Source organism: Athene cunicularia (assembly GCF_003259725.1).
Source record: "Athene cunicularia isolate RWA chromosome 8 unlocalized genomic scaffold, athCun1 chr8_part1, whole genome shotgun sequence".
In the NCBI taxonomy this organism is placed as follows: Eukaryota; Metazoa; Chordata; class Aves; order Strigiformes; family Strigidae; genus Athene; species Athene cunicularia.
Window position 1 is genome coordinate 24,603,817 of NW_020799109.1, and position 14,929 is coordinate 24,618,745.

General features: G+C 36.6%; 1 protein-coding gene across 11 annotated transcripts in view; it reads left to right on the forward strand.

Annotated features, from left to right (window-relative positions):
- LOC113482599 overlaps positions 1-14,929 on the forward strand; it is a 65,681-nt gene that overhangs the window by 36,371 nt on the left and 14,381 nt on the right. For 6 of the 11 annotated variants that reach the window (XR_003398877.1, XR_003398874.1, XR_003398881.1 and 3 more), the window contains 2 exons: positions 482-620; positions 3,603-3,686. The exons of 2 other annotated variants lie outside the window; for them this stretch is intronic. Coding sequence is in view for 1 of the 9 variants with exons in the window: in XM_026853372.1 (XP_026709173.1) it covers positions 482-620 (139 nt within the window). In the remaining 8 variants the exon portion in view is untranslated. Of the gene's footprint in view, positions 1-481; positions 621-3,602; positions 3,701-14,929 lie in introns of all 11 variants that reach the window. 3 more of the 11 variants (XR_003398875.1, XR_003398876.1, XM_026853372.1) reach the window with 3 other exon arrangements.

Below are 14,929 nucleotides of genomic sequence, written 5' to 3' on the forward strand. Positions count from 1 at the left end.
GCGGGGGGGGGGGGGAAAATATAACATTTTCAACCAGATGAACTCACAGTTTTGTATACATATGCAATTTCAGGGAAAAATTCCTAACAAAATGAGAAAAAACAGTCTTTCTATAAAGTTCTATTAATACTTTTAATCATATTACAAGCTTAATGCATTACATGAATTTGTTAAATTGACACAGTTGGACATTCAGATAAACAGAGAGAAAAAAGGTTGCAATCTATCAAAAGCATGTTATAAAAACAGGCCAAGTATTTTCTTTGCTTGATCCCTAACAAAGGGGATTTTCCTCAAGGCAATTAAGTGTTTTGTCTTATTTTTTGCTACTTTTTTTTTTTTTTTTTTAAATGGTAACATATCAGTTCTACTGCTTTGTTAAATACACTCTAATTTGTTCCTATCCCTGTGAATAGCTATTTTGTTAGGACACTTTTCTTTGGTATTAGTAACAGTTGTGATAGGATTGCTTTCTCTCCAGTTTTCATTTTACAGAAGACCACAAGGCCTCAGAAGATTGTTGTGGGGAAGAAATACACTGGGCCAACCTATCATGTCTGTATTACACAAAGAACAGCCCAGTTCGGTATTCTTTCTACTCTGGAGGAATCTCACATCAGGTAGTGGAAGCTAATTCAATTATTTCTTTGCTGTTAAATGATTTTTTTTCCAGCATCTCTCCTTTAAGCACAATTTACATTTTAATATTCTGGAGTGATATCTGCTGCTGCCAAAAAGCAACATAAGATGCAGTCATTGCACCTCACTATAGAAAGAAGGGAACTGGTTACAGGGACTCACACACCTTACTTTTCTCACATAACCAAGTAAATTACATTATAATTAATGCAGTATGCAGAAAACAGGGCTAACTGAGTTTAAAAGCTATACAGTTGCAGCCTCATTTAGGAAATGCCTCCAGACTTGCTTGAGCATTCAGTAATAAACTTAGACCACAAAGCAAAGTGAATGTTCAACTCTGCATGCCCAGAAGGGAGAGAAGATCCTTTTCTCCATACTCCTAAGCCCATATTAGTCCCTCCAGTCTTTTTCCAACAAAGTAGGATTCAAGGGATCCAGGAATCATCATATCCATTTTTCTTATGTTATTATATAATTACTATAATCTTGATTACAATTTTCTATTAAAATAATGCATCAGCATCACCACCAGGAAACAAGGCCCTGTTTTGCTACATCTTGTAAAAGCATCAAAAAATAAAAATCCATTTTCAAACTAAATGGATTAGGAAAATAGAAGGGGCCACAAAGAGTTTGGGAACAGAAAAGAAATTAATGTTTGGCATTCCTGTTCTGCCACAAGCGGCAGTTATGGATAGTACCTGAGGCGCTTTCTGCCCTTGATCAACTGCTCATTAGTGCATTTAAAATCACTTAAATGATCTGTGGTGATGATTTAAAACAAGATAATCCTCAAGCACAATATCTACAGCATTTAATGAATTTAGTGAGGGGAATCCAGGATCTGCCCCCAGCCCAGCCATGAACATGTTCAAGAAGTTTGAACATATACACATTCAGTCATGGTAGAATATATTCTGAAATAATACCAAAAAGATGGGAACAACCACAACTACAGTTGTTCTCACATTCTTTGTTTTTACTGAATCCAAGCTTTATTAAGGTTTTAGTGTCCTATAAAAACAGCCCCATTGAAACAGTGGGAGAAACACCAGAACTGAACATCTAGAAACACTTCCACAAATGGGTTTTTCTTCTTCCTCTCTATATACACACTGTAATCATAGAATCACAGAGTGGTTTGGGTTGGAAGGGACCTTAAAGCTTATCCAGTCCCACCCCCCCTGCGATGGGCAGGGACACCTTCCACTAGCCCAGGTTGCTCAAAGCCCCGTCCAACCTGGCCTTGAACACTGCCAGGGAGGGGGCAGCCACAGCTGCTCTGGGCAACCTGTGCCAGTGTTTCAACAACCTCACACTAAGAAATTTCCTCCTTGGAGCTAATCTAAATCTATCCTCTTTCAGTTTAAAACTGTTACCCCTCATCCTATCCCTACACCCCCTGATCAAGAGTCCCTTTCCATCTCTCCTGTACCCCCTTTAAGTACTGGAAGGCTGCTATAAGGTCTCCCCAGGGCTTTCTCTTCTCCAGGCTGAACACCCCCAACTCTGTCAGCCTGTCCTCTCAGGGGAGGTGCTCCAGCCCCCTCATCATCCTCGTGGTCTCCTGCGAATCCACTTGAGCAGGTCCATGTCCTTCTGATGTTGGGGGCCCCAGAGCTGGACACAGGACTGCAGGAGGGGTCTCAGGAGAGTGGAATAGAGAGGGAGAATCCCCACCCTCAACCTGCTGGCCACATTTCTCTTGATGCAGCCCACGATATGGTTGGCTTTCTGGGCTGCAAGTGCACATTGTTGGGTCATGCTGAGCTTCTGTCAACCAACATGACTAGTGCAGGCAACTAGCACAATGAAGGTGATGGGTCTAGAGAACAAGTCCTGTGAGGAGCAAATGAGGGAACTGGCATTGTTTAGTCTGGACAGAAAGAGGGTCAGAGAAGACCTTATCACTCTCTACAACTACCTAAGAGGAGGTTTTAGAAAGGTGGGTGTTGGTCTCTTTTCCCAAGTAACAGATGATAGGAGAAGAGGAAATGGCCTCGAGTTGTGCCAGGCAAGGTTTGGACTGGATATTAGGAAAAATTTTTTCATCAAAAGGGTTATCAGGCATTGGAACAGACTGCCTAGGGAAGTCACCATCCCTGGAGATATTTAAAAGATGTGTAGATGTGGCATTTAAGGACATGGTTTAGTGGTTAACAGTTGGACTTGATGATCTTAATGGTCTTTTCCAACCTAAATGATTCTGTGAATGGCAGGATCAAATCATTGGCTATGGCTATGTTACCTTATATGCTGCTTTAAACACTAGCTAATTCCCTCCTTACATGGGATTCAAGATGCCATTATTATATACTTGAATCTAAGCACTTCTTGCACTTGAGCAATATAAATGCATGTAAAGACTGCAATCTATAATACAGGTTCCATCATACTGTATACACACATCACTACAGCCACAGTGAAAGTATTTCAACAGATACAACATTATCAGATAGCCAAATTATATCCTTGCTGTCCAACAATTACAGCACCACTCCATACAGCAAAACAGGAACCTCTGGAATTCTGCATTCGTGAGGGCAGCTGGGACTGAACTGCTACATCAGGAAGTGAAATGTGCTCAGGGCTTTCATTGTTACAGAATATACTCAGGGCTTTGAGCAGAAAAGTAAAAACAATTTTGGTTATTGAAGGGATTACTTGTGTATAAGGCATTTATTAGGAAAAAGTTATCTAAGTTCATAATATGCTTGTATGACATGGAGAAATTGTGTTCACTCTATATTTAAAAGCAGTTGAGTATGAACAGTTCCTTTTCCTTTCAGAAATTATTTCTTAAGTAGAAAAATAGTGTTATACCCAAGACTGGTTTTACCAAACCTGTCACTAAATTTTTTCACTAACCCATGTTCTGATCTTATTTAAAACACAGTTTGGGAAAATGCCAGCCATTACCTCTCTCAAGTTGTGCTTTGGTTTCATGTTATTCCTCACAGAGGCTTTGTGGAAACAAGTGCAAAGAAAAATTACTCATTTCTCTTCAGCTGAACTCTTGAACCTGCAACCTTGATCCATAGCAGGTAAATGAAGCCAGGTGAGATTAACTTCTTACCATAGAGGCCGTCATGCCCTCTCTGCCTTTTTCCAACACCCATACACATGCACACCTTTACACATTTTTCTCTTCTGTGCAGGTAAATCACAGGACTGTGGCTGACTATTACATTACAGCTCATTTGGCTTCACAGATTGCCACATGACTGTAAGCACTACATGCAACTCAAATTACTATCTATTTGTGTGAAGTACATGCACATCATCCTATCATCTCCAAATGCTCTTAACTAAATTGCTAGTTAATCCTTGAGTTTTTCATTTCTTCATATTTATTTTCCCACTTCTTTGAGCCACTGATTTTTTCTGCTGATTATGCTGTTACAATAGTTTTCAGAGTAGAGAAGACGAGGAGATGCAACATTACTTTAAAGACCATAAATTCTTCTTCCATTCAGAGTCTTTAAAGCAGTATCAGTAATACTACAGTTAAGAAATCAGTACTGGTCCATCTCCATGAAGTATGTATCTTCTGATCTTGAGTGCAGAAGTTATGCTGATAAAGAAATCAGAATACTGCTTATGTGCTGTTCAAGCTGATAGTTTCAAATCTGTTAATAACTTAATATGGGCAAACATATGATAATTTCTGGAAAATTCTATTAAATATTTTTCATTTCAGAGTTTCTTCTATTCTTAAAAAATCATCTGGTACTTATGCCCAATCCCTCTGAGCATTATGAATAACATTAAGTGGGGGAAAGTGCTGCAAATATGCTGCAAATTTTTCTAGCATTTCCCTTGTTTCCTACTAGAACGTGTTGCAACTTAAAGACCTGAAAATTAAGGCTATAATATTAAAACACCGGGAATTTCTTTCAAAGTCAGTGATCCCTCATAGGCATTTGCAATTTGGTTTGTGAGCAGCAGTTACAATACCCCTAAGCTCTTCCTGACCCTTGCTATTTTTGTAAACATTTCCACTAACTTGGAAGAGATTCTAGTATAGGTGATTAAGCTCTAGGTAAATTCTAGTTTTCTAGGGGTTTCAAGAAGAGGAAAGAATTCCTAGCCTGCCACACCAAGCTTATATGAAAAGGGTGCTAAGAAAGAATTTATGATTTTTTTCAAAAGTCACAAGCAAAATTGTAAGAATTTTGAAAGTAGATAGAGTCCTTCAACACTATTTTCAGCAATTAATATATGTAAATTCTACATTTACAATAGAGGCATTTCCTGTCATTTTTATCTTACATGGAAAGACATAATAAAAACTAAAGAATCAGAAGTTTACCCAGAATTCACACTTGTCTGAATACACATCTGTGTAAATAGTACATGATAAACTATGAGCTACATGGGTAGAGACACACACAAGTCTGTTTGGAAAACACTGAATTTGGGAAGTTTAGCACAAAAAGTCACAGGCCTCTAGTTATTAGAACTACTGTTTTTTTCAATAGTGGATACATAACAGGTTGTTTTAATCACTCTGACTAGTTATAGTGTGAAAACACAGTCAGACAAAACCAAAAGATTTCATAAGTAATGATTCCTTTGGGACTGCAAGGAAAAAAAATACAGTGGAACTGAAAATACAGGAAATTTCATTTCTGTTTGCATGATTTCTGTTGCATTATCAAGCAGACAAACTGTAACAAAAAAGAGATAGTACATTGTCAGGGCAGTGAAAGAAGAAAGTAGCAACAAATCTAGGAAGAGGAAATAAAGGGAAGACAGGTTTTCTTGATACTTGTACCCCAAGACTCAGAATTTTGATATTTTACTCGTGACACCTCCAAATAATGATAAGAAAGAAAACATTGATCTTTACAAGAGAGAAGATAGAAGTGGTGTAGTTCCCCAACATACTCCAAGGTTATATCTGTTGCATTTGCTGTTAGAAGTTGAGAAAACTTAACCTTCCAAAGTTTATAATTTACAGGCATAATTTCTAGTTTAAATTCTTGGACTGCCTGACAAAGAAACTTTATTTAGAGCCACTAAACACTTCTTTGAAGAACCCCCAGTCCCCTGCCAAAACTAAAAAGTACTGATTGTAGCAGCCATGCATAGTGCTTTAAGTGAAATCTTTCTTCACTAATATTCAGAAGAGAATCAAAATAGACGTTTGCCTTCACTTGAACAATGTACCTTTTTTGCATTTTATTGACTATTCTGATCAAGATTCCTTCCAAAACTAAAGCAGTCATAAGGTTTCCCTTTGCACATGCTAATACTAGAATTTGGAAGAACCTGAGTTATGTGAATGCACAGGATCAATAAAAAGCCATTTTTATGATCACAGATTTGAAAGACTCTGACTCAAAGAGATAGCTACACATGATACCAGATAAAAATAATTCTCAATAAATAACTTCTGCTAAGATCCAGATTTTCTTAATTAATGCAGTTGCTTTATTTTTCTTCACTTCTTTTTACCTTGAGTATGAAACAGAACCATGTCATATATTTTTTTAGCAATTATACGTTGAATTTTAGGCATGATTTCTTTTTAAGTGAGAAAAGATATACATACACGTACACATTTGCTACACTTAAAACTTGATGCTTGTACTATAAAGATACAGCTTTTCTGAACCCCCCCTACATACAGCTTTAGCAGCTATTATTATTTAGTTTTGATTTATTCATAGATGTTGGATTGAAACTTTGCTAGCACTGCAAGAATATTTTGAAAAGAGTCCATCCACTTAGCCAAAATTTGAAACAGCTAGTATATACATGGTATATACTTACAAGACTTATATAGAATAAACCTGTTTAAAGGGGGAAAAAAAAGCCTAAAGGCAATTTACAAAAGCTTTATTCTTTTGTTTGCATTCTATCAGTATAAAGAAATAATGCGACTATTAAAACAGTCTCCTGATAGAAATGGCGAAGAGCTTTAAACAGGTTTCACTTACACAGCATTTCTTCTCCTCTTTTGAAATATGTACTTTAAAAAAGCTTCACAATTAAAATATTGTACACATTTTGCAAGGTTCTCACAGATCAGGAACTGTTTTTGGAAAGCCTCACTCCAATTTGGCAAACAATTACAGCATACATTACACTAAGGTGCATTAAACGTTTGGCTTCTGTGAGGGTACGGAAACATGTGCTTACCCACAGTTAAGTTCAATAAGCAAAACAAAGTCAGTTATAATTTAAAATGGGGGGAAAAAAGAAAAAGAAAAAAGGAGAGAAAGGGAAAGGACAACAAGTCTAAAAGACGGAGAACATTACAACAGCCGAGTAGAAACAAATGAGATATTATAAAAGGGATGCAGTCACAGGATTATGTGTAACTCTGTTACAGCTAAACACCAATAGCTTCTGGTGAAATTAGTTCTGTGTGCTACTTTTACTAAAGTATAAAGAAGCATATTCAAAAGCCAATGAGCACAAAGAAAACATAGTAATCACTATTCACAATAGCGAATTCTATACTGAATTTGTGAACGGGACATGAGTTAGGCAAAATACAAGCAGCCTCCCTTTGCCTGGGATCTTTGTAGTGACACAAGCTGAATGATCTAAACAGAAAATGTCTGTCTGTGCTAGGAGGAGGGGAAGAAATAAACCACCACAAAAACAAAAACTGCTTTCCTCATGGAAGAATCGTAACTTTGGACAACATTTGGCACCACAAGTTCAAAGGGCTAGTTTATCTGCATTTAAGTACAGACCCAGGGATTTTACAGTATTCCTGTCTCCATGCTACTGCTTTTTGTGCCATTAATGGCATTTAAATTATAGACCTGCTGCAGCCATGTAGTCAAAACACCACATCACCCGATGAGACACTGTATTATAATGTCAGCGTGTCTGTGTTTTAACTGTTCTTTCATATACTATACTTCTCGTCAATCATCCTCTTTCTCTGCCAAAGAATAGATACAAGAGACAAGTCTATCTTTAGATCACACTGAAATTTCTTACTCAGACAGCTGCAATACTTCATTCATCACGTAGCAAAGACTCCTGTTTACACCAATGAAATTTGGAGAGGTACAAATACTACAGAGCCAGATAAAAAACATTAATGAAGAATTTAAAATTAAAATATAGGATATGGTTAGGGAGTCAGAAATAATGTGCTTTAAACAAACTAACTTCTAAACTAGATCAGGTGGGATTTTTTTTCTTATGTTTTTTAAATATTAGGGATTTTTTTGTTTCCACTTTCAGTAAAATATTCCAGATGTACTGAAACACTGTTTCCAGAAGCAGGTATTTATTGACCTGTACATATGTAGTTATTCAAAATAGCAAATATTGATTAAATAACAATTTGTACTTTGATAGCATCCTAAAAGAGAATACGCTGAAATTTCTTAACAACTGTGTGACAAAATCCAAGACATTTGTATTTCTAAATTATTCAAACAAAATTGAACTAGTCATACGAAGTCACTAACAGAGTTAGGAACTGAATCCAGATTTTTGACCTGCACTTAAAACTTTTTTTCATCTCAAAAGCCCAAAGAAAGCTGTTTCAAGGTCAAAACCAGGCCTTTCCTTTGGGGGTGGGGTGGTGGTGGGGTGTCTGCTGCTTACAGCTCTCAAACAGCCAGCTCCATTTAAGATTAAAGGATGTATTTATCTAAGGAAGAAGTTTTAAGATTTCATGATTTTTCTATTTTCTGCACTGTAAAGTACGTGCAGTTAATCAGTCTGAACACTCAGAACCTCAAGTTAGTATTTCAAATTATTCACACTAAGGAAAAAAATATTCACATTATTAAACTTTACTGAGATAATTTTATTCTATATTTGCTTATTTCTTATTTCTAATGCCATATGCAAAATAACAGTGATTTTTGCTCATTAAAGTTGTAATCTCAACTCAGAAGAGCTAAATACCAGGAATCCATGAAGGTTTTTGAGCATGTTCTAAACTTGCCAAGATTATCTAGGGCAACTGAATATATTCAACAGTTCAATTAAACTTTTAAATTTGTTTCCACTGGGGGGGGGGGAGGAAGAGAAAAATCAGCCTACAGTTTTCTTTTTAAATGTTGAAATTCTTTTACTTGTTTTCCTAAATGAAGAGAGAATTTTAAGAGTGACCTAGCTTCTTTATATCTTTTGTTTTTCCCCTCCAATGTAATGTCTTATTTCCCCCCTGCACTCCATTTTAAATGTCATCCAAAGCTACAATGATTTGGCATTAGAGTTTGGAAGCAAAACACAACTCCCCCCACCTATTAATTCACCCCCTCTCAAAGTCAAACCACCACAACAAAAACCACACCACACTATAGGAATTGTAGTTATGCACACATATGAATATCCCAAATATAATTTTTTTCTGAAGTGTCAGTGATCAGAAAGATACACTTATTCCTGACCTTTAGAACAGTATGCTCAGAGCAACCTTCAAATATACAAGTTTGTCTCAAACAGCTGACAAAAACATGTAGATCTACTTTAAAGTCTCGAGCTGTCTGAAATATCTTTATCAATGGAAGTGCCTCTGAAGCAGTTCCATCAAGCCTCATCAATATATACTCAGAACGACTGAAATCAGAGAGACTCCTGAAATAAGTGAGGTCAGAAGGGAGCACAGTACCTCACCCTAGGTCCAGCATCCTGCTCAACCAGAGCAAACCTGTCATCATCCTGTGCTGAGTGCCTTGTCCAATCAATTTTTAAATATTGCCAGGAATGGAGATACCTGCCTCAGCTAACATGTCACTAATAATCTGAGGCAAAACTTTACACATTTATTTAACCGTTCTTTGGGACTTATGGTCTCCTTTGCAAAAAGAAATAGCTGTGGTATGTCAAATACTACCCTATGGTAGTATTAACTCTTGGTGCTCTCAATTTAGTCTAGACCACTACCTAATGACTTAAATGACTTAGAAATGATCACTCAATCTAGAAATGGATGATCCTTGGAAGATAGTTTTTGGTGCTCAGTTGCCCTTGAGCTCAAACCACAACATTCCCATCTAACTTAATAGAGAGCAAAGTAAAGTAACAGTAGGCCATTTTGGAAACCTACTTTAAATATACACTGTTTAGTCCAAAGCTACTCCTGAAACAACTCACTGTTTATAAGTGAATATGGCATCTCCTCAAAAATATCTGTTAAGAGATGCTAGGTTTGATTACTTAAGAACTGGAGATCTCTACATAGAGTTTTCTTCCTTTAGTTGGTTCAATAAATATTTTGGCCTCTGGCCTTTAAATAAGGGTAAAAATACTAGGTATTCTCTTCAGACATCTGCTTGAAAAGATACAGTACTACACACCACAGATTTAATTCATGCTTGACCGCTAGCTGGCTGTAATTTGTGTTTCAGGTATAAAAAGAAAGAGCTTACTGGAGAAACACTAGAATACCTTCCCCTTTATCCCTGCTCTGAACTGGGAAATCAGGTCCATTTTTAAACTTACTGATATGTCCCTGTTAACCTCATCAATAGAAATCCACTGATTATTATGATGAATTAGGGAGAGGACTGTATTTAAACACAAACCAAAACTAAGTGAGAATGATCTGAACTCACTATATCCCTTCTTACAAATCACACATCTGAAGTTAAGACTGTATATTTTCATGATTTTCAGGGATATTAATGATTAAATACATTCAATTTTATACCTTGTTATATACATATTTTCGTATCTTCTTTTTTAAATCCAAGAAAATACCATTTATCATTCAATTTAGGATGTATCAAAATGAAATAGGTATACTATTTTTCCAATATATACATTCTTCAGTTTTTATATAGAAAGACACAAAATTAAATGCTTAAATCAGTACCTTTTCAAGCAAATATTTATGGAGTGCTGATGGAAACAAGCCTTTACAAAAACCAATGCAAAAATATTTTGCTTCTCAACTACACAGAAAGTTTTTGCTCTGGAAGATCCAGCAAACACAGAAGTATTTGATGCTCTAAAATCCTTTTTCACTCTTTACCATCAAAAAAGTCTGTTTTGCTTGTGTCTCAAAGATCCCCCTTTTTCCAGATCTATTTACATTTAGTCCTGTTTACATCCTTACACTTAGTCTGTTTTCTCTAAATAAATTCCTTGCCTTCCATTTTTCAACTTTCATGCAACAGTAGCACAACTGTCTGTAATACCTAATTTGGATATTCAAAAATCCAATTATACATATTTAATCATTTTCTTGCATAGTCAAACACATGTGATGGGATTCAAGAGGACAATGAAATATAAACTCTCTGTCTACTCTGGTTTATCATCACTCAGATGCATAGGGCTTTAGAGAAACTTGTAGCCAGGCTACCAAAGCTATGATTTTTAAGTACTGTTGTAGATTTAGAAATCAAACAAATTAGAAGAAAATTTATGCTACGACAGTAGGGAAGAGTTTCCATATCAGTTTAATAATTACTTTTATAATCAGGCAATTTGCCATAGATACTCTCTAGAGTGAACATGAATTAGCATAATCTGTGAACTGTTTTGCTGAGCTCGTCTGGAGACCTCTTTCTAGGCTGCAAATTTTGACACATATTTTCACTCATGTATCTGCAGTTAAAGCATTATCAATTTTCATTATTAAGTACCTAATTCTGATTTGAAAAAATATGGACAGTGATATTTCAGGAGGAAAGAAACCAAAACCAATCCAAACCCATAGAAACATCTATGCCTGCATTCTGGTCCTGAAAAAAATGCCTCTATTGCCTGATCTAGGACAAGGTTTCTGATTATTTTTTTTTCCAAACATAAGAAAACTAGAAAATAATGTGAATACAGTATGATGAAAAGGCCAAACCTAAATAGAATCACATCTCAAGTGAATATCCATGACAAGTTTAACAAGAAATTATATAAACATTGCACTGAGTTATCTTCAGATTATAATTACCAGCTTGTCATAAACCACAGACACATAACCCCATGTGATGCAATCTACATTGCCACAGTTCACAACAGAATGCTATCTCCCGAAGCTATTATTTCTTCTTTTCCCTTCTTGCAGTGCTTTTTTCCCAACATATTTCTGAGTTTTATCATTAGAGTCCAGCTGGTGGCATGCTTCTGTTGCCAACTAGTATTCCCCCATAAGCTCTTCCTCCCCCATGAAGGGAAAATGTAGGACAGTGCTGCAGTGGTGGGAGAAGTTGGGAAGGTGAAGGGAAGAAATACATAATCAGAAACAGTAGCTCTACCAGACCTGCATTAGGCAGCATCCATCTTAGTCATAACAGCTCTTCAACTGCACTTCATCATAAACTATGGCACACCACACCTCTCACAAGAATAGGCACGTTTCCTCTGTTTCTGCACTCTCAGCTTATTTTACATAAGCAACATTTGTTCTCCTTTATTGTCTCAAATTAATGAATGAAGAATCAAATGAAAGTCAGCAACATTCATACTATAGCACATTTTTACAATTAGTTTTTCCAAGTATCCCCAAAGGCATCTAGAGAGGAGTAACTAGATTATTTTCAATTACCTAATCTTCTGAATAATAAACAAAAACTATCAGTATAAAGTTTCAGTAATAAAGCAGTCTAACACAGTCAGGTGGAACATGGATAAGGAAGCTCAAAATACAGAGTTAACTCCTTCCAAAGTCAATTAAATAGGAAAATCCCTTCTTAGAAAATCCCCATATAAAGAAGAAAGCTCACTTTATTAAGACACTCTAGTTGGCATATTCAGTAGAAGAAAACTGCATAGCACTTTTTAAGGTTCAGCTTTGCAGATAAGGAAGGCTTAAGACGCCCATACACTGAAGGTACATCATAACATTATCAAAGTAAAGGTTATTAAAGCTTTTTTTTTCTTTTTTTTTTAAACACACACACAGAGGAGAAAAACTGTCTTGAAGGTTATAGGTTACTCCCACTAGTAATTATTCATATTCATAATCTTTAAAACAAGAAATCTATCTCAGAGCTCTTTCCCATCGTTTTAACTCTAGAAAAGAACTTTAAGATATAATGAACCTTCTGTTTATATCTGGGCCATCCAACTACTTGCTGGCAGAGTAATAGTAGAAAGTAGAAATAAACTCTGCAGTTAGGTCCATAGGATTATTGTTTTCTTTTATCTTAGGTTTACTTTCATTGTGGCTCAGCTAAAAGCTAATTTACATTATAAAAATCCTTCTCAGATCCTCAAATTCATATATTAACATTTTCAGTCATACGCATAAATACTGGGTTCATACAGTAGATGTCTAGATTTAGCAGTTGATGCTAAACCCTTCGATAATTGAAACAGACTTTGTGGCTCTGGTTTACCTGCTAACTGGAAAACTATCCAACTGGAGAAAACACATCCTGCACACATATTTCTTGGCTGTGCTGTGTCACAAAGCACCCATAAGCTGTCACTTCACCAGAAGGAGCAATATCAAGTTAGGTCTAAGAAGAACGCAGAACATCCAGAAACAAATATATTAGCTTCTTAGTTAAGGACGAGAAGAGTCAACCAAAACCTGCAACGATTACATCTATTTCTGTGTGGTGGTGGTGGGGAAGCCATGAAGACAGTGCAACTGAAGGACTGAAGTTATAGAAATAATAAATGTTACAGTTATCCAAGAATCTATACCCAAAATACCCATAAATATTTATATCTAGGCAGTTATATATATTGCTTAGAGAACTACACATATAAAAAGACAGAAGTCCACAGATTGAAGAGAATGCTACTAAATTAGGTGGGGAAATAGTGAGGATCACAGGCCTAGAATGGCAGCCTTGAAACTTTGGGTTTTATGTTGCTGCCATTACAGTGATATGACCAGGAACTCTCTCCTTGAGTTTGGCTCTGAAAACACTCCTCTTCCAGCTGACAAAGGAGCAGGCACTTGTACTGCCTCCCTCCCAAGGAATAGCTTACTCACACAGGGCATGGAAGACCTGCTTTCCCAATTGGATTTTGAACACAGATCTGCTCCCTACCTATGACCAGATATTCTGATTGAAAAATGCTATCAAATGCCTCCTCAATAAGCTTTCACAGTTTGCAAAGAGCAATTAAATATTCAGCTGGCAATAGAGAATTTGCTCAGCTACAGCTTGGTAACTGAGACACCAACTTCCCTTATCTTTAGGATTGGCTCCAGTGACAGCTCAAAGGAGCAGAAAGCAGAGGGGAGGGAAACCGCATGCTCCTTCAGCCTGTTGTGCAAGACATGCTGAAGCAAAGCCAGCAGGGCACTTCTGCAGAGCAATGCTCATCACCAGCCTGGCCTGAGCAATAGGGAATTCATCTGGCAGATATTTTGGTGGCATGGGGCTTTGGACACCTCCATAGTGAGACAAGCACTGAAAGAGGGTGTTTTGAGTCTTCAGATTTTGAGTTTAGGTACTGTGTGCTAGATGAGCACCTAAGCCAGCTGTGGAATGCATTTAAGCAAAATAATGAAGCTTGATCAGGTTTACACACTAGACTAATTTTGTAATTATTGTCTTAAATGTCTACTAAAAATTGTTTGCATATTGTAAGTGTGATTGGAAAATTCATTCTATTTCTTATACAATCAAATGGCTCGGTATTTTTGGGAAGGTCCGTGGATTCTATAAAAACTGTAAATACCATGGAGATGTATTTACAATTATGAAAAGATTTGTTTGCACATCAGCTTCAGCATTACTTTTATTAATTTTTGTCATATTATTACACCATCTTAATTTTCAGTTTGCCAACTCTGTATAGACATCTTCTAGGTGGTAAAAGGTGGGGGCAGCAGTGGTGATTTACAGGTACTCTGCTAGTTGGCATTCTGTGCGTGTTTTAGAAGTTTGATATTGATGTTTAGGCTCGATTGGCAGAAAAACTTTGTTTAAAATAGAAAAATTTGTAAATTCACTAAACTTAAGTCTTGACAAGTGAAGAACTGAATGACACACACCACAGTAGCTGAGCATAAAGGTATTCCATATAATAAAAGACAGCCAAAGAAAAAGAAAAAAAAAAAAAAAGAGGACCTTGCTACCATTTGAGGCCAGAAACCAGTTTAACTCCTTAACCATGCAGGATGGCAAGACATTTGTTATGTAACAGCAACTTAAGATGGCGTTTTTAAATCCTGCCATCCTTTCACTGAAGAACAGAAGATTAGACTTCTACAGACTCTGAGAGACAGGGAGTGGAGCCAGCAGCAATATTTAGCACAGAGTGACTGATTTCTGGCACCATCTAGCTTCTCTGCATCAGGAATCTGGCAGCCTGGTAGGTGCTTTTCAAAGACACTGATTGAATAGTTGATACTAGTGCTATACAAAGGCTTAAAACAGCATAAGAAAGAATG